We start from the raw sequence: 20,471 nt of genomic DNA, 5'->3' as shown, positions 1-20,471 counted from the left end.
CCCATCATGATGGCCAGTGAATTTAATGAATTCTTCTCAACGGTAGGAAAGAAACTTGCGAATAACATCCCTGGTAGCTCTAACCCTTCTACCGATTTTTTGGGTGTTCCGCTGCAAAACACCCTTTTCCTGGAGCCAACGACACATACAGAGATTCTTCAAACCATATTGAACCTGAAAAATGGAAAAGCAGTTGGCCCAGATGGTATTCCAACTTACTTTCTAAAACAAGTCGCTGATATCATATCGCCAACTCTGTGTCATTTTTTCAACTCATCTTTTAAATTAGGTATTTTTCCTTCATCGTTAAAGATTGCCAGAGTGAAACCAATATTTAAAAATGGCAAAAGAAATGACCCGTCAAATTACCGACCAATTTCCATTTTACCCTCCCTAGGCATCATTTTAGAAAAATTAATTCATAGTCGAATGCTGAATTTTTGTAAAAAATTTAACTTGATCAATAAATGTCAATTTGGATTCCAAAGCAATCACTCGACCAGCCACGCTATCTTGGACTTAACTTCATTTATTTATGATAAACTTGACAAAGGGGAATTCGTCTGTTGTACTTTCTTAGATCTGAAAAAAGCTTTTGATACTGTCGACCATGCTATTCTCTGTCCGGACGTTATCAATATGTGGAGTTAGATTCTCACAGGTCTTCGTTATTACCCATCCATTACGGAATTCCACAAGGTAGCGTATTAGGACCTTTGAATTTTTTAATCTTCATAAACGATCTTTCAAATTGTTCAAATTTCTTGAGCAAACTCTTCGCCGATGATGCCTGTCTGCTCGACAGTGCAAAGAATCTAATCTCACTGCAAGCCGAGGTGAACACTGAAATTAACAAAGTGTATAATTGGATGGTATGCAATAAACTTACTGTGAATGTTAAAAAATCTAAAGTTATGTTGTTTGGTCCTAAAACTCGAACCAGACATGAAAACTTTTCAATTAAAATCAGGGGTGTCACACTCGAAATTGTCCACTCTTTCAAATATCTTGGGCTTCTTATTGACGACAAACTAAATTGGAACACTCATACTACTGAACTGCATAAGAGACTGTCAAGAGCAGTTGGAATCCTGGGTAAGCTCAGACATTACGTCCAGGACTCAACTCTCCGAACCATATACTTCGCACTTTTCCAGTCTCATATACAGTATGCTATAACTGCATGGGGCTCCGCCACCCAATCAGCGTTGCACAGTTTGGAAGTTTTACAAAATAGAGCAGTTAGAATTCTCTCTAGAGCACCCATTCGATCTAACTTAAACACCCTATACTATAAGACCAGGGTGTTAAAATTAGCCGATATCTATCAACTAGAGATTTCCAAGGTCATGCATCAGTTTCATAGCAACCATTTGCCCGCTGCTTTCGACGATTATTTTTTTTCGCTCAGTAAAGTGCATGATCATAACACACGCTCTTCGACAAGGTCTAATTTATTTATACCCAGATTTTCTCTAAGCAAATCCCAAAACTCCTTGAAATATAAAGGTGTGGTAACTTGGAATAATATTCCCTTAAACTTACGTAACTGTAGTTATGACACTTTCAAATTCAAATACAAAAAATTCATGCGCTCCCTTTACCTTTCCACTGCCTCTACATCCAGTTGATGTTGTCCCAGCAAATCTTTTCGTCATTGCCAGCTCATCATTTGTCTCGATCCAAATCACCTGTAACAAAACAATGTCTCGTGTAAATATTCGTATTGTATTTTAGCTTATAATTTTAATTGTGTATTCCATACTGATGGGCTCAAGCCACTTGACAAGTATTTCTGTCACCAACACATTGTGGGTTGAGGTAAAGCCAAAAATTATATTACTAAAATTATATAACAAAAAAATATTGCAGGCATTTTGTCCTACTATTGAGCCCGCTTCTCAATGATCTTGGTCTCCTATTTAGTGTGTAATTTCTTGATATCTATTCTGTTAACTGCCAATGACAAATTCATGCCTACAGTCCAATGCCCATAAGTACACTTATTGTTACCATGCCATTTTACATGCCTCAACTGGGATCCAAACTTAATTGGCATCCTGATTACTTTCATTATGGGCAGTCAAGCCTAATGTTGTATTTGTTTTTACTATTTATAATGCTTCGGTAACAGTGATCCAGGTCAATTGTTTTTATCCTTTTGATTAACTTAATTTTTATAAATTTTCCTAGTCTACTTCTATGGTATGATACTCACTTCATTGTGTTGTATTAATACTGCTGAATATTTCGATGTATATTTTCCTCATGTCTATACAATTCCCGTATGTGAATCTTTGACTCCAGCATCAAAACACTTGTTAGTCCAGGTCAACATTTTAGCTTTTACACTACTAGCTTGTTTCTGCCTCTAAGTGTCAATATTTTGTTATTTGCATACTTGATTGGTACGGTATTCTATACTTTTACAATTTGTGTACTCTTAACATCCAGTTTTATTTCAATCTGGACACTTATATGCACACAATCGACTTGTGTTGCACCTTACCGTAGCCGAACTATTTACCTGCTATGACAACACTGCAAGTCTGTTTGGTTCACTTAATAATTTCCATGGTTACCTAGACTGTGGTGCATGGAGTCGATTTTCTTATTTTTAAACGGCGATTGCTTGGTTTTTACCGGGTCGCCTTGACGCATCGATTGCGTTTCTTTATTTATTTATTAAGTAATATATTTTGTTCGATTTAATTATATTTATCACGTTTTTGTTAGACTTCCCCGAGGGTGCCGCCGCTCGATAACCAGAATTGGTTTTCGGCGTCTCCTTTCACCCTGGAATGCGGTCTTTTATATTTCCTTTACTTGTGTATGTATAATTCGTACTTTCAGCTTGGTGAAGAAATAAATTACTGATACTGACTGACTGAGTTTTTGTTTCAATTTTCGTTTTTTTTGTACGAAGCCGCCGCCGCCAAAAAAAAAAAAAACCCGGCTAACGCTTAAAATTAGTAATTAATCTAGCCAGTGTTCCATCTCTGCCACTTCTCCGCAGCCGCATAATTTTTCCTTGTGGGCCGCATGTGGCATGTGGTCCGCAGGTTTCGAACCACTGACTTACACCAATAAAAAAGGCACTGTATTAATCAATCATCAATGCTCTATGATAGGTTTTCCATCTCTGTGTGAGGGAATGTTGCAAAACAACTAGATAAAACATAAATCTGATAGGAACAATGACTGGAATACAATCAGTAATTCCAGCTAGTGTTAGGAATGAAGATTGCGTTGGAAAGTTACATTTTTAAATCATTTCGAACCCTAATTGGATAATTACTAATTTGTTATTATGAAACGTGGGATAGTGTTTTCTCAAATCACACTTTTCATTAGCGGCGGGGGCTTTTTTGCAAAAAATCCAGTTTTTCTTCCGGTGCGGAAGGAAAAAAATCTTATCTTGATTGCCCGATCAAAACAATAACATTGACTGCGACGCTAATGACGCACAGCAGTTAATAGTGAATTGTTATGATTAACTTGTTCAGCCTTACTTCAAAATTGCTTCTATCGAAACCGCTATTTTGAATAATTTTCGTAGATCTTGGTATTTCATCGGCTGGCTTCTTAGCGTTACCAATGAGCCTTTACTATTGAGTGCATGCGCGCGCGACTCGGCATCAAAAATACAAATTCTTCAGTTATTCCTAAATAAGCCTGTTGCTGGTGATAGCTTAACAATTTTCGCATTTGTCTGGCCAACGACAAAAAAATAAACCAGAATATCGGTCAGAGACCGAAGACTTATCGATAAAGCTAGGGGATCCCGAAACAGCGCTTTTACTCCATAGTGACAACTTGTGTCCCATCACTACTTAATTAATAACTCGCTAATTATACGACGTAATTCGCCCAAAATCAATAGGCTTCTGGTCCGATGTGATGAATGCACATGCAAAATCTGGAGCAGATTCAATCTCACTTTCGTGAGATATCGCGTGCATCTAACAGACAGACATACAGACAAATACCTATCAACATACTTACTGATTAAAATCGATAAGTAAAAATGTCCGCTATGACGCGTGAACCAGTATTACTTGTGAGATAGGGAATCTGTCAGTCACCTGCGTAGATCGGATGCCTGCGGAGCATAAAGAAAATAAACGCTGACTGAAAAAGCAATTATAACTTAATTAACAAATATAAGTGTCGTCCCTTAGTGCCACTTCTCTCCCGCGTGGATTAAACTATCCGGAAATCTCCTATTTATTGAAATTATTCTATTCTATGAAAATATTTGGTCATTCTCAGTAACTATTGTTCTGTAGGGTATACTGTATTAGTTTAAATTTTACCATTTCATAAGCGTTTTGACGTAAGTCGATGAGATATATCAATATTCGCCTATTTCACATCAAATTGTGTAAAGGGATTTAAGCTTATGTGCAGGGGGATATTCCACTTGACTGACACAGACATTCCCTGAACTTGCAATAGAACTAAAAACAAAGAAAATCGGAATAAAATTATGGCCTAACCTGGTACGCACGGTACGGGAGTACCGAGCAGGGCCATCCCTTACACTACGTGTAGGTGTCTATAAAGTCTCTATAATTTAAAATATTACTAATATAAATATATATAATATAAAATATTCTTTTCTAAAATTGAATTAAAAACAATGAACACTTCGTATTCCTGCGACATCTCAATCAGACTTACTCACAAGACCAGCACATTAAAGAAGTAAATATCAAACATAATTCAAATTTTATTTTCCTCATGATGATTTTTTTTTGTAAATTAAACCAGTGCGCACTTCTTTTTCCTGTGACATCCCGATAGACTCATTCCAAAAGACCAGCATTGTTACAGAAGTGAATTTCTAACGTAATTCAGGTCTTATTTTTTTGTGAAGAAAAATTTTTTTTTTTTAATTTCAACTAGTGCACACTTCATATCCCTGTGATATCTCGATCAAACTTCCTCAGAAAACCAGCACATTACAAACGTTAAATTTCTAACATAATTGAAATTTTAGTTTCCTCGCGAAAGGTTGGCTATGATAACATTGTAAATAAAACTGTACATTGGAGGTTAGAAACGAAATAGAGGAAAACATGAAATAGCAAACGAAGCTGAACTGTCACACATTTTTTTAGGTTTTGGCTGTTGATGGGCGCCAGATGCTTCCAGTCACTTCTTCTCTTTTTTATTGGCCTTTGCTGCTGCCTTGGTTTCTTTCACATTAGCGCACTTTTTGATTGTTTCCTTGATGACTCCAACAGCAACAGTCTGTTGTGGAGTTATACCAGGGGTGTGCAACTTCTCATACAGCATGGCCGGATACAAATAACTGAGTGAAAGCGGGGGCGGCATCTTTATTTAACATAGGATTTCTAGTAGTTGCAAGCACAAAAATTTTGGTTGCTTGCACGTAACAGATTAAACTATATAAAAATTCGTCTGAATTCACGCCATTCAAAATAGTCACATCTCTGCGGGTTGCGCAAGTTCTCCTTGTGAGCGTATTTGGCCTGCGGTCCGCAGGTTGCACACCGGTCTTACACCATAAAAATAGCATTGTATTGACAAATCTTACAAAATTTTCAGCCAATGCTTTACGATAGAGGGTTCTCATCTCCACACAAGGGAATGTCGCAAAACAATTAAGATGAAAGATTATAAACTGATAGGGACAAGAACTGGAAAACAAATCAGTAATTCACGCACATCGCTGATTATAGTAACAGCAAAATATTTAGCTGCTTTATCATCTATTCATGTACTATTATTATTATAAACAGCTGGGATGTTTAAACATCGAGAATTAGAAGCCAGTGGTTCCCAAAGTTAATTGAACATTGGTCAAAATTAGAAGTGGAAGAATATTCGCAGGCCAGGAGAGCGGATTGTCCGCAAGGAGCCTATACCGGTATGTATATTTAATTTTACCGGTATATTCGAATTGATATGAATATACACACGCTCAACATGTCATAATAATCCAACAACTGGCTGTATCTAAAACGCAAAGAGGTAAAACATAAAGTGGGAACCACTGCTTTAGACGAACAGTCATTGGCACTGAAAAAGCTCCTGATAAAAATGTTTCGAAAAAGGCCAAAGTCAAAAATATGTTAGTTATCAGTTCAACAACCTAATAAAATTGTTAATAAAATGAAAAAACGAACAATCTATTAATGAATCTTGCACGGCCTGAAAGTTGAAAAATACAAGTCTTCAAATATCTTGATCAGTTATTAACATGAAAGCCTCTGCAAGACATACGCTCGCTTGAATTGACCCCAACAATTCATCTCAATAGAACAGGAACCGTTTATTTATGTCTTTTACGAGGAGGGTGGAGGGGGAGGCGGGGCTGGGGGCATCCCGAAAGGCATCATCCCCATACCCATATTATAACCCATGTTATTGTACCCCATACTATTGTCACCCATTCCCCACTGACTTATGTTATTAGAACCATCCGTGCTTGAGTTATTATTGCTTCCGCTACCACCAGGGGGCGGTGGTGGGACTGGACCGGGCCCTGGGGGCATGGGAGGTTGACCCATGCCATTACCCATGGGTCCCCACATGCCGTACCCCATCCCCATACTATTGCCGTAGCCGCCCATCATTCCTCCTCCCATCATGTTGGCTCCGCCCATCATATTGTTGGCTCCGCCCATCATGTTGTTTCCTCCGCCTCCCATCATGTTGTTGCCAGAATTCTGGTTACCTGAATAATATAATAAAAATTCTGACTTCATACTTGAGTATGAAAACATAATGGTTAATCCATTTCATGGAGTCTCAAGGTAAAATTGAAAGTCGGAGCCACAGTAGTTTATTTATAATTACTACGGAATTTTTAATATTTATCCGACATGAAAAAATATGGCAAGACAGACAGCTCAATTTTACATTTAACCACATACTCGTGAATCCTGATAGTATAGTTGTTACTTATCGATCTTAAGATCGGTATAGGAATTTGTCTGTCTGTGTGTTAGATGCATGCGATATCTCACGAAAGCAAGTTGAATCTGCTCCAAATTTTGCATGTGCATTCATCTTATCTCGGACCAGAAGCCTATTGATTTTGGGCGAATTATGTCGTATAATTACCGAGTTATCAATCAATTATTGATATAGTGATCTAGATTTTTGTAAAGCGAGAGAATTTTGAGAACCGCCGAGTGTGTGTGTGTGCGATGCACAGTGCACAAGTTACAAAAGCGGATGAATCGAAACTGCAGTTTCTGTTTTGGGGGATCCCCTAAATATCGATAAGTCTTCGGTTTCTAACCGATATTCTAGTTTAGTTTTTAAGAAAATTTCACTCTGAATTTGGCTCTGTTCAAGCAACCACTGGTATGTAAAAACATTGCCACTGTTTACCCAATTCGTTACACCTTGTTACCTTGTGAAGTAAGGTATAAACCCGACGCCAACAAAATTGATAAAAAAAACTAACCTGAGCCATCTTTCTTATCACTCTTGCTTCCTTTTTTATTATCTTTATCATCATTTTGGCCCCACTGATTCTGCTGCCAGCTCCCACTGTCCGAACTTGGGGGAGGTGGAGGCTGTGGGGCATTACTTGGGGGTGGAGGAGGTGGGGGGTTATTAAAACCTCCCATATTACCCCCACTACCTGAATTGTCCATGCCACTGGGTCCATATCCTCCCATATTGCTGTTGTCATATTGATTACCTCCCCATCCCATATTGCCACCACCTGAAATAATAATACAATATTATAAGACACAAAGTAGCAGATAGTTTTGCTTTTATTGTTGCTGCTCTTAGTTATTACTTATCGATTTTAATCGGTAAGTATGTTGATAGGTACTTGTCTGTATGTCTGTTAGATGCACGCGATATCTCACGAAAGCGAGATTGAATCTGCTCCAGATTTTGCATGTGCATTCATCTTATCTCGGACCAGAAGCCTATTGATTTTCGATGAATTATGTCGTATAATTAGCGAGTTATTAACTAATTAGTGATGGGACACAAGGTGACACTCAGGGTTGTCCAAAACGAATCGAATATTCGAAATTATTCGAATATCAAAGTATTCGAATACCTTTTCGGCTCATTTCCGAATAATTACGAATAGTAGTCACTTTCCGCCGTAAACACGGTGTTTCGTTTTACCGGAATCCTCAAACGACTTTTTACGCTTTCTCACGTATTGTAATGACGATGAAATAGAATCGGCATTTTGATTATTTATATTCAGCGCGAATGTACGCATAGTGTTTCGACACGTTTGCGTTGGTGGACATTGCCGACATTCGTCTTTTAATTCACAAAATCATTTCCATTAGTCGAAAAATCGACAATCACCGTATTTCCCGGATAATAAGTCGCTTTTCTAGACCCAATTTTGGCTTGATTTTTTGGGGGGAGGGGCGCCTTATTGAGAAAGTATGTTTATTTTATTTCTATGTGGCCTGCTTATTTTTCGCATTAGTCTTCTCAAGCATAATTTGTGTTAACCTTATATTTGGTTCTTATGGGTCTGCCAATCATGATATATAATCGTAGGCCGGTTATCGTTACTCAAAAGAGAAAACACGGCCACCGAGATAAAGTAAGTGATTTATGACCCTTTGGTTTTGCCGATTCAGCAGAAAACGACAGGGACATGAAACACAGCTGTGAAATAACCCGTGGACGTACCGCGTGGTACTTATCACATTCCAAAATTATTTCAACATTCGGGTTGATAGGTTGTCCAAAATGATTGCCGCTTTATAATTTAAATTTACCGCTTCATTGTTGAGAATAGATAATTCCGTGAGTATGGTTCTACCAAACAAACATGATCTGGTTCTGTTCTGACCCAATAAAATTATAGATTGTTCAAAATGATTGTGATTTTTACCTTAAAATTACCGCTTTATTGTTAAAAATAGTTAATTCTGTGAGTATGATTCCACTAAACATACGTGATCTGGTTCTAAACATTATTATTAGCGCATATTAGCATAACTGAACAACAGGGAACAATTTTTCTACCCGTCTTCTTGGTAGACTTATTAGCCGGGAAATACGGTATTCATAGCCGTAATTATTACGATATCCAATAAATTGTCACAAGTTGGGAAACAAGTTGATTTATTAGAAAGATACTTTCATCCGCTTTCTGGCAAATAATTTTGATAATGATGGTCAAAAGTATCGATAATGAAAGTATTAATACCAAATACCACAGGTATTTGTGGGCATGAAATGTGTGGTAAACTGCCCAATTATAATTAATTTCGGATTCGTATTTACAAAATATTAAAACTATTATAACTCAAAAATACAACGGCGATTTGTGGACTTGAATGTGTAATAAAGTATAAATTATTTTTCCGACTTGTTCCGACTTCCGACAATTTTTTCGTGAGTACGAAAATAAGAATCAAAAATTAATTATATTCGGGCACAATATCACGGCATTCTGTGGACATAAATTGTGAGGCAAACTCGCGATTGATATTAATTTTTGATTCCTATTTTCGTATTCACAAAATACAACGGTGATCTGTGGACATTGAATGTGTGGTAAACTACCCGATTATAAATAGTTTTTGAACCTATTTTCGTATTTATGAAATAATAAAAGTATTATTACACAAACATACAACGGCGATCTGCGGACTTAAAATGTGTGGTAACGTTCCCGAATATAATTACTTTTTGATTCGTATTTTTGTACTCACGAAAAAATTGAAAGTCTGAAAAAGAATTGAAAGTCTGAAAAAGAACTCATACTTTATCCCGCTTTTTGACAAATAATTTGGATAATGGTTGGTATTTAAAAGTATGAGCGTTTTACTAGGATGATTTTGTGTTGCGCAAGCATTCAAATCCATCACCGATACCACTATTTAAAATGCCTTGTCGTATTATTTTAATTCTGTTAATTAACATAACTCATGTTATATAAAATATATATCGCAATAATCCGCAAACATGAAATGCCTGGTAATATAGCCAGGTTGTAGATAGAAGTTATTCCATTGTTTATTGTATGAAAATTCCTTCATACACTTAGATTCTATCACTGGATTTTATTTTCGAAGTATTCGAAATTTCATATTCGAAAATAATAATTTCGAATGTATTCGAAATAGTGAACTATTCGGTATTGGCCATCCCTGGTGACACTATGGAGTAAGAGCGCTGTTTCGGGGGATCCCCTAACTTTTGATCGATAAGTCTTCAGTATTCGACCAATATTCTCGTTTAGATGTTGGGGGAAAACTTTTTCTTGTGAAAAAAAAACAGCTTTCTTTGTAACTAATGGACCAATCAATTATCTGAAATTTGTTTCGAATCTGTTTAGTGATCTAACTAAAAGAATTTAATCGAAACTCAATTTCAAATTGGTCAGAGTCGGAATGACCGAGTCAGTTTAAAATAACATTTTAACATCTTGTCAAAGATTATATAATTTCCACCGACATCACTTTGAACAAAGATTACTTTGACACTACTGTCCTTAATTAAAAGGACCCAGCTTTTTTCCACTGCCTACCTAAACACTAAATAAAAAAGCATTCCTACCTTCCATATCATTATTTGAGTTGAATCCACCATATCCGCCTCCTGCATTTCCGTATCCGTCTCCTCCAAAATTGTTCCCCCCACCTCCGTAATTATTCGGTCCTCCCCCTCCACGTCCACCATAACCTCCTCTACCCCCACGGAATCCTCGACCTCTGAAATTTCCGCCTCTTCCCCCTCGGGGACCCCCCCTCATCCATGGTGGAGGGGTTCCCATTAAACTCTGAGATGGTGGCCTAAAAAAAATGAAATGTCTCAATGAACTAAAATAATGGAAAGGAAGATATTTAAAAAAAAAATCTGGTTTCATTTTAATGTCAGATGGGGAGTTCCGAGTCATGGTGTTAATTTTATGAAATTTACTATGACCCGCACTCATCCTATGACATCACAAAGTCGCTTGCAAGTAGGAATTTGTGTGGCGTAATGATGAATTTCGTCGTATTTAGTGGGTATTTAGTGTGCTTTCTAAATGTTTCATTTTGATGTCAGTTTCATGTCGGTATTTGTTCATTTCACTGTTGTTTATGAAATTTACCATGACCCGCACTCTATGTGGGAATCGAGCAGCAGGTTTGGACCACCCTGGACTAGGTATTGATGTTTTAGATGTGGGGATTGGAACTGTTAGTACAGTTTTCATGTGAGCTTGTTAGGGATTCGTTCGCCAGGGATGCCTCTATTTCATTTTAAATTATTTTTATAGTTTTTCTGCAACATTTACTGGGGAATATCCCAGAATATTTTGATATATTGTATCTGGAATAACTTACCCTGGATATGGACCGAAATTAGTTCCCATCAATGGAGGAGGCTTATCATCATTTTTATTCTGCCCTCCACCGCCACCCCATGGTGGTCTTTGACCTCCAAAACCTCCCCCACCACCAGAACTCTTGTTCCCGCCTCCGGTGTTACTGTTATCAGAGGGTGGTGGTCCTTCTCCAAGCTCAGCCATGAGCGACAGGTACTGGAAATGGGAAAATAGTGTTAAATAGGATTGGGGTTGGCAACCTACGGCCCGCGGGCCGTATCGAAAAAATGTAATCTGGCCCGCGACGCTTCACTGAATTATAGTAACAAAACATTTGTTTTGACGATTATATTCTTCACGTAACACAATTTATTGTGAGACACGTGTAGACTAAATTATATATAATATAACCTAACAAGTATATATATATAACCTCACAATTATTCATTTAATGAGCCTATAATTTAATTATAATTAGACAAATCACAACAAAACGCAGAAAAGTTGATGCTGAGTTCAAAGGGTTCAAAGGCGCCAAAAATATTCAAATGGAATTTTTTTGAGATGCAATACAATCGAGAGATGAATCACTGATTGATTTTTATTATAAAAAGTATCATCCGATCGGTTTTCAAGTTTCTAAAAATATGTGAGGCCCGACAATGACGCAACCCTAATTTTGGCCCGCGAGCGATAATAGGTTGCCGACCCCTAGGTTAGGGGCTTGACTGTTGATGAATTGGCATAGGACACTTTCTATCATGTCCTGAACACCCCTGGGCACGAAGTCGCGAGCCTTATAGGAGATGATTTTGATTAATATATCAATAATCTTGTTTTAAGTGAATATGTAAAGTGCCAAATAACAATAAGGCTTTTATGACAAGAGCGATTCATTTGGTCTACATACATTTTTTTTAACATGTGATAATGGCAGTGAATAAGTTGGGATCTGGTTATCATATCATTTGCATCCAGTGGCTGCTAACACAGATATTCTGGTGCTCAAGAAGTATTCGTACCAAGAAGTATCGTACAACCTGAACATAGTAAGTGTACCAGGTTAGGGTTGTTCAGGTTGTGCATCATCTTGGTACAAATACTTCAGAGCGAATGACATATAACATATAAACAGAATATCGGTCAGAGACCGAAGACTTATCGATCGAAAGTTAGGGGAACCCCCAAAACAGCGCTCTTACTCCATAGTGACACCATGTGTCCAATCACTAATTAATTAATAACTCGCTAATTATACAACATAATTCATCCAAAATCAATAGCCTTCTGGTCCAAGATATGATGAATGCACATGCAAAATTTGGAGCAGATTCAACCTTGCTTTCGTGAGACATCGCGTGCATCTAATAGACATATAGACAAATACCTATCAACATACTTACTGATCGAGATCGATAAGTAATAATGAACATACCTCACTGTCCATTTTAGCTTTGTCAACCTGGTTCATGGGGGCTTGAGGGTTTTGTTGGAGCCCCATACTCGGAGCCATTGCCATACAATCTTGTGAAAGATGACCTCTGCCCCCACATTTTGTACACACGGTGGTGTTTGTGACATTCTGGTTCTCTGGTTTAAGCCATTCACGTTCTCTGCAATATAAAAAATAATGTTTGGTTGATGGTGCTTCACAATTTCTTCAGAGTATTGTAGACTTGATTGATAAAACTCAAAAATTTTAACAGGATTTGGTATACTCTACACAAAAATTCATAAGTCGTAAAGAGTGTTTCTTGAAAATTTGAATCACCATTCGGGTCACCACCTTTTTGAAGTAGCAGTATTACAAACTCTCATGACCTCCCTAACCTGGTACACACATTACAGAAATACAATTTTCTCTGGACACCCGTAATGGATATACCAGTTAATCACCTCAAAACACTTAAATCATTACCTTGGCAAAGCATCATCTCTCAAAGTTCCATTCAATCTGGCCAACTCCATGAGCTGGAGTTTTCTTAGATCGTTCTGACCTTCTGGCTGTTCAATTCCCTGTGTAAATGATATTTAACAATTTAATAAAGATGATACTATGCAATTCAAGAGTCTGCTGCACACTAACACAAATGTATTTCTGTAATGTTTCGTGCAGTTTAAAACCTGTTGATTTTGCTCAGACGAAACGTTACAGAAATACATTTGTGTTAGTGTGCAGCAGAACTCATTGAATTGCATATTATGGTATTCTTATTCCTGCTACAACATCCTTGCATTATACACATACAGATCCACTAGCGCAAAGGCATTGAGGAAGGATTGGGAGTTACTATCATGCAACCTCTACAAATAGTAAAAATAACACTATACCTGCTTTATAATCTTGTGAATCTCTTTGCTGGCTTTCTGCACACTTTCAATAGTAGTTCCAGTGATGAGGGCATGTAGTGGTTCATCTTCACCAGGTAATGGCAAACCATCTTTCCGTCCGATCTTTCCTTCTTTCACTGATCCTTTGCCACGAATCATGATTTTACAATTGCACTGGGATGCAGAATTAAATTATAGAATTTTAGGTTTTAAATTTGCACGAGAAATTAGCGTTTGCTGCTGTCATATGGGTGGTGTTTTATTTGGCTCTTATTTATAAATCTTGAGAATACTTATATACAGGGAGTCGATTCCTTGGCTTACGACGTTGTTTCTTTCTTGAGACGAGGTGTAACCCGAATTTCAGTGTAAGTCGGGACATTATACTGTACAGTACATAAAGTACTCTATACATATTGTACTGTATCAGAAACATCTGTTTTACGCTTTGAGTCCATAACAAAGGGCAAAAAGTTTAAAAAAAAACGATCAAACAAGTTACGAAAAAAAAGGCTCAAACAAGCAATATGGCGTACAGTATCACTGAAACTGTGTACCAGGTGACTGAAGCTTAATTATTATTCGTTCATAATCGTAATAGTTCGCAATTGTCTAGGTCGTTCACGATGTAAATGAGGAAAACCAATGAGCCCAAAGCAGTGATTTTCTTGATCACAATGATCCAGTTTAAGGGGCTTAGATATTACAGTACAGTATTAACTTTTATATTTTTATGGAGTGCGTTCGTAACCTCGAAACAGCGTTATGGAGAAACAGCGTAAGTCACGACCGCCGTAACGTGGGGACTCCCTGAAAATGCTAGGGATTAAATATTAGAAATTTTTCATATAACATTTTCATGGCTAGTAAACATCATACTGAGGTTCCAAGGATCGTGCATTAGGCATTCTAAAATGACACAAAGTCAAACTTGGTCCTTGGTCGCTCAAAGGACCATGGAGAAGTTTCCTGGGCCACAAAAAAGGCCACTAGATAGTAGATACCATTTGTGAATAAATTAAAATATAGAATAAACTCAATACGATTTTGTTCAATTCTTTGACTCTAAGTTTCTTTGCTCGGCTTTTTAATAACTGATGAAAAGAAAATTTTTCCTTGCGCAGAGCAGGGGTGATGAGTGATTAAGAATAACTGTACTAAACTGTCCCACCCACCTCTTTTTCAATCTTCTTCAATGTATTTCCTCTTGGTCCAATAAGCAAGCCAACAAAATTAATGCTCGGATTCAAATCAGATGGAATATTGATCTGCTCGCTAATGCGTTGGACGGGAGGCCTGGAATGGAGCAAGAAAAATTCATCAAAATTCTGATAGAAAACATAAAAAAGGCGGCTATCACACTTATTATCGTTATCAATTGAAGCTATTGATATAATATAACCGAAAAATATTATCAAATCACTGATCTAGTGACCAAATTAATACACAATTATTGTGTTGGCATAATAATTTGAGTTTAAAGAAAAACAATTCTTTCTGTCAATTATTGTTTAATTTTTTTAGTTCGGCCCCTGTAAAATCCTCTGCATTCACTCCATCTCGCATATAGTCCCTCAATCAAAGACATATGCTCTACTAATACACGTCAATCATTTTCTGTCTGGGCACAACTCTTTTGTCACATATGCTCTAGTATTATGGAACCAGTCAATTAAACATGCAGGAGTTGCTTTGCTTCAGTAATGACCAACTGCCTATTTTCAGAGAATTATTCAAAAAAATTTGACAACAAAGGATAATAGTTACATATTTATCTGGGGGAAGAGCAAAGACAGCCTCACGCCCGATTACCATTCCATGTTGGGTATGGGATTAGTTGGCTATTTGTTTTTCGAAGCATTGACCTGATGGTGGAGGAAGCCGTAACCGTAAAACTTACTTATAATCGACAGGTGGCTTATAGTTTTCATTTATTTTGATCATATCCTGTATCAGTTTATGACGTTCTTCTTCCAGTCTCTTTCTTGTTCTGTATTCCCTGGTATTCAGCCTCTTTCCCTCGTTATTGTAAATCGGTTCCGGAGAAGGAGACCTAAGAAAAAACAGGAATTACGCGCGTTATTCCAGCACTTCTTTCAAGTTTACTCCAATATGTAAGAGGGTCTATTTTTTATCTCTTTTTTTGACAGGAATCTTTCCATTTCAACAACCCCTAGTCCACTGGTTCTCAACCAGTGGACATGGCCCACTGCTGGGCCACGGGAACATTTCATGTGGGCCGCAGACCTATTAAAATTACTGGTCTTGTCGGTAAAGTTAGTTAAATTTGATGGTAGTAGCAATGAATGATGCTGTTTTTTGTTACAGGGTTGTAATTTCTCTCCTAATTATTATTAGTGTCTATTTTTCCAGAAAGAATTCTTTGTTTTTCTTGTAGATTTTATCTAGCATGAAAAAGTTAGTGGGACACACAATTTTTGTGCAACGAAAATAGGCCGCGAAAGATAAAGGTTAAGAACCACCGGCCTAGCCAATTTCTTACACCCTGGGTGATGGGATTTGAACCTCAGATTTTTAACACATTTTAACGGCGCTCCCGTAGTATGTGAACCAAGATGGCGGACAACTGAACAAAGTATGTGTACCAGGTTAGGGTTAGGCCATAATTTTATTCCAATTTTCCTTATTTTAGTTCTATTACAAGTTCGGGAACTAGCCAAGTGACTCCCGTAGTATGTGTACCTGGAATTATGGCCTAACCTGATCCACATACTACGTTCTGGTGTCCGCCATCTTGGTTCACATACTAAGGGAGTACCTTTTCAACACATTCACTGTTAAAATCAAGTGAAACTTCAAAAAATTTCTCAAGAAATGACATAGAGGCTATTGATAAAATTACTGGTAAAAATGCATAATTGTAAAAAACACAATTTTTTAGATGAAAATTGACGACCCATTGAACCCAAGCACACTTAGCAGCTGTAAGAAAGTTAATTTTTGTCGTAATAGAAGAAAAAAATCCTGAAAAATTTGGAATTAAGCCTGCTAGACCTGTAGAAAGGTTAGGCTGTAGAAAAAATAGCAAATTTAAGAGAAAAATTTAGGTAATTTGCTGTGAATAAACTGGTATCAGATTAAAATCATTTTTGATACTCTGCAGAAAAATTGATTATAAATTTGGGGAGGTACTTCCACTAAGAAAATTCATAAAGTTATCAGAATAAAATGGTTATTTAATGAAGAGGTCTTCTGCTGCGTAGCTCTCTTTGAAGTAGAGTTCTGCAGAATTCATGGTTGACTGGCCATGACGAGCGTTCTCACAATGCTGCAATGTAAGTGGCTGCATAAAGGGTTTTTGGGCACAATATGTTAGGTTATATTAAACATGGTTGGATTGTTAGAAAATAGATCAAAAATATATAATATTTACCATCTCTGACTACTAGAGTTTCATATTTTAGCTTAAAAAATAGGCCCTAGAAAAGCAACCTCTGAGATGGCTGGTACTTTACAATCACTGTAACCGTATATTCTCGCATATAAGCAGAATTAAAAATTCCAAAAAAGTTTCCAAACTAGTGAGTACGTTTCTATGCGCATAACTCAGGTTGGCTTATATGGGAATTTTCATAAATACCCCGTTTCGGGGAGCTGGCTAACATGCGACGGTATACAGTACTCAAGATTACTTAAATCTTTCTTTTATATATACTTACAGTTTTATATAATCTTTCAATTTATATTTCTACCCCTCAAACTAGGATATTAGGTTACGTTAGAAATTATTAAATAAAATGGCCATTTTATGGTTTCTTAAAAAACAAAAAAAAATTCATTTGCCTGATTGGTTTGTCAAAAAATGATCAGAGAATCGTATTGTTGCTTTCATAGTGGGATATATTTTTAATATATGCTGTACTTCGAATTAACTAAGAAGTGCTTCGCCTACAACTTTACAAAGTGACGAATCTCTTTTATTTATGAGTATATGCACATGACTTTGTTTTAGATAAATACCAATAAAAGGGTTACTAAGTAGAAAGTTGTAAAAAAATAATAAATTAAACAAAAATAGCAAAAAATTAATGTCACCACAAAATATGTAAAAACCCAAAGTGCTTGTTGCACTCAGATTTAACCAAACCTGTCTTCAGGGTTAGGTGAAATACCAAGGTCGCCAGATTTCAACTTTCTCGTCACATCTTCGATCTGTAGCTGAACTGTAATTTTCACGGTTATGAAACACGTTGAAAAAGAAAAAAGAATCGTTTGTTAGGGAGACACCAAGTGGAGCACCGATAGTGCCTCTGGTGTATTAAAAAAGAGTAAAAATCTATATTAATACGAAAAAATAAGAATTGAGAGCGTGAAACTCCTTTGAGACGTAATTCTTGAAATCCTATCATCCACCTAAAACCTGGCATCAGATACTTACCCAAGCCCTAGAAGTTAGAGACAGTTAATTGTGAATTTGAAAGATAAAAAACGTGTATAAAATGTAAAAACAAACTTTTTCAAACCTAATTGGGCCAAGAGAGATACAAAAAGATTCAATCTATTAAAAAAAAGCACAAAAGCGGAAAATTCAAAAAAATGAATAAAAAAGGAAATTACCTATGTATGCTTGTTGCTGTTCTTTACTCAAATTAGCAGGCATCGTGGATGGGATACCAGGAATGTCAGTTTTCACTTCCGGCGTCGACCAGCGGCTACGTTTCTTTCTTGGTCGGCCACGTTCATCAGACGTCTGCTGCGGCGTTGTAGGCATAGACGGCTGAGGTGGTGGGGCTTGCATTAGCGGTGGTGCTGGTGCTAAGAAAATATATATTACAGAGTTTATTGAGTATGACAATACAATCAAGACTTCGTTAAGTATCATCTAGATGCAGTAAGGCACAGTTTCCAAATTCCAATTATGTCCCCTCATTTTGGTTCAATAACACTAAACACTCCATGTGTCTCACAAGCGAGGGGCGAGTCGCACGACGGCAGATGTGTCATATCGCATCATACTAGTCTCGAAATATTTTACGTTAATCGCAGCCGTCACATGACCAAAACTGTCGTTTTTGCTAAAAACTGTATGCCATAGTAAAAGTAAAAAATTTTTTCCTTCTGTAAATCGGATTATTTTTTACAGAGGAATTCAATGATGACGTTTTTAGATCGTGCATTTTTTTAGTTTATTGTACAACTTCGTTTTAACAATGTCCAGACGTCGCCTCGCTCGACCTGTTAAGTGTACCGTACTGGAATGTGACTAATTTGAATATTCATGTCTTAACTAATACACTTTTAAAATATCAAAAAGCATTTCAAAAGTTGATAAATCATATCCACTAGTTTTAACGTTTTTATTTTTATCAAATGGCATGTTTGTTTCAGATACAAAAAATAGATGTTTACAAGCTTACCAGAGCTAAATTTCTTTTGTTGCAAGCTGGCAGCAGCAGCCTGGGCAGCCCTAAGTGCTGCAGCAGCATTACTGCTGACTGAACTTTGCTGTGGTGAAGGCTGGGAATGTTGTTGCGGTGGAGGCATTTGCGGTTTCAAAAGCGATGGTTGTTTTTCCGACGGAGGCGTCGCAGAAAATGTCCTTTTTGACCCAATTGCGGGGTTTCGCGGTCCCAGCGGAATCGCATTTGCCCCTGTAAATCCACTACCTCGTCTTGACATCTCGATAAACTTCTAAATCTACTAATGAATAGAGTTAATACGCTTATTTAAATGACAACAGCTCGCGAAAAGCTAAACGCAAATGGCGACGAACGATGCTTTGCGACGTGTGAAGGAAAAAAGCAAAGTCACGTGATCAATCTTCGACGAAACGTTCACAACTTTCGATCGCATTTCATTAATGAATATTACGAAGTATGTCAATATACTCGTTATTGATAATCTCTAACTGAAATTGTTTTAGGAAAGATTTCATTTTATAATTGCATTCGATAAAAGCTTTCATGAGGCGTTTTTCATGTGGATATCTGCTGTATGAGCGCTCGAAAAATCTAAAGCATACGGGCCAAAAACCTTGACCGTTCTTGTATACTGTATACTGACACACGCAACATATTGTTAATCAACCTGTGTTTTCAATTACAGTATTGTATATATTGGCATTTATTAACAAAGTAATAATATTGTTTGTTATTTAAATATCTTTGCTTCTCTGCATTTTACATCATCACACGTAACATGTCCAAATTTACATCACTTATATAAACGAACCTTGCTAAGCGGTTAGTAACTGATAAACTACGGTATGGCTATTTTTCAAGAATAAAATTTGAAATAATTTTCGAGTTTTTGACTGTTTCTACATCGAATATATCCATTATATTTCAGCTGAAACCGTCACACTTGATAGAAAACCGTTCTCCGGTTCGTGACGTAATATATCGGTCCTTTTCGTGTTGGTAACTCGAGAGTTTGGAAGCATGGCGAAGTCGAAGAATCATACGAGTCATAATCAGTCAAGAAAAGCTCATAAGAATGGAATAAAAAGACCAACTTCACAAAAATACCCTTCCCTAAAAGGAGTATGTCCAAAGTTTTTAAGAAACATGAGGTTTGCTAAGAAGCACAACAAAAAAGGAGCAGGAAAAGTAAAAGCCGAAAAATAAACTTTGATGTGACTTCAAGATTGGCTCGTGTGAGTTTTCGAAGCAATTGACGAATTTTGGACAATTTAGCCAAGATATTGAACTCGAGAAAATTTCGTGCTATGTAATTGTTTGTCATCAGAAATTCGAATATTGTGTTAGAAAATAAAATATGAGCTAATGGATCTGGTTTGTCTGTGATCTTGCTTCAGTCATCTCAAGTTGTGTAGTTTAACATCCTGACGGTACTTTTAGAATCAATTTCATTAATGATGTGGTCAAAG

The 20,471-nt window shown here is 37.0% G+C and overlaps 1 protein-coding gene and 1 long non-coding RNA gene across 2 annotated transcripts; both read right to left on the bottom strand.

The window, feature by feature from the left end:
- Positions 1 to 625: 625 nt before the first annotated feature.
- On the bottom strand, positions 626 to 2,835 carry LOC144422038 (uncharacterized). Its single transcript, XR_013475118.1, has 3 exons — positions 2,219 to 2,835; positions 1,605 to 1,691; positions 626 to 843 (listed from the first exon to the last, which is right to left on the bottom strand). It is a non-coding gene; the product is annotated as an uncharacterized LOC144422038 (long non-coding RNA).
- Positions 2,836 to 6,300: 3,465 nt separating this feature from the next.
- On the bottom strand, positions 6,301 to 19,379 carry LOC120326920 (uncharacterized). Its single transcript, XM_078112306.1, has 12 exons — positions 19,000 to 19,379; positions 18,200 to 18,397; positions 17,730 to 17,805; positions 15,522 to 15,674; positions 14,797 to 14,917; positions 13,622 to 13,795; positions 13,209 to 13,306; positions 12,726 to 12,903; positions 11,310 to 11,506; positions 10,537 to 10,772; positions 7,445 to 7,708; positions 6,301 to 6,706 (listed from the first exon to the last, which is right to left on the bottom strand). Exons 1-12 carry the CDS (start codon positions 19,259 to 19,261, stop codon positions 6,315 to 6,317), a joined length of 2,349 nt encoding a protein of 782 aa, XP_077968432.1. The 5' UTR covers positions 19,262 to 19,379; the 3' UTR covers positions 6,301 to 6,314.
- Between the last annotated feature and the right edge of the window lie 1,092 nt (positions 19,380 to 20,471).

The sequence above is a fragment of the Styela clava genome, chromosome 4 (assembly GCF_964204865.1).
Source record: "Styela clava chromosome 4, kaStyClav1.hap1.2, whole genome shotgun sequence".
NCBI classification, from domain to species: domain Eukaryota; kingdom Metazoa; phylum Chordata; class Ascidiacea; order Stolidobranchia; family Styelidae; genus Styela; species Styela clava.
Note: the sequence above shows the minus strand (reverse complement) of the source record. Positions and strands in the feature narration are given on the sequence as shown.

Coding starts and splice junctions, on each gene's coding strand:
- LOC120326920 (XM_078112306.1), bottom strand. CDS start 19,261: ATGTCAAGACGAGGTAGTGGATTTACAGGGGCAAATGCGATTCCGCTG. Junction 18,398..18,999: donor ACAAAAGAAATTTAGCTCTG/GTAAGCTTGTAA, acceptor ATATTTTCTTAG/CACCAGCACCACCGCTAATG. Junction 14,918..15,521: donor AAGCCACCTGTCGATTATAA/GTAAGTTTTACG, acceptor GCTCCATTCCAG/GCCTCCCGTCCAACGCATTA.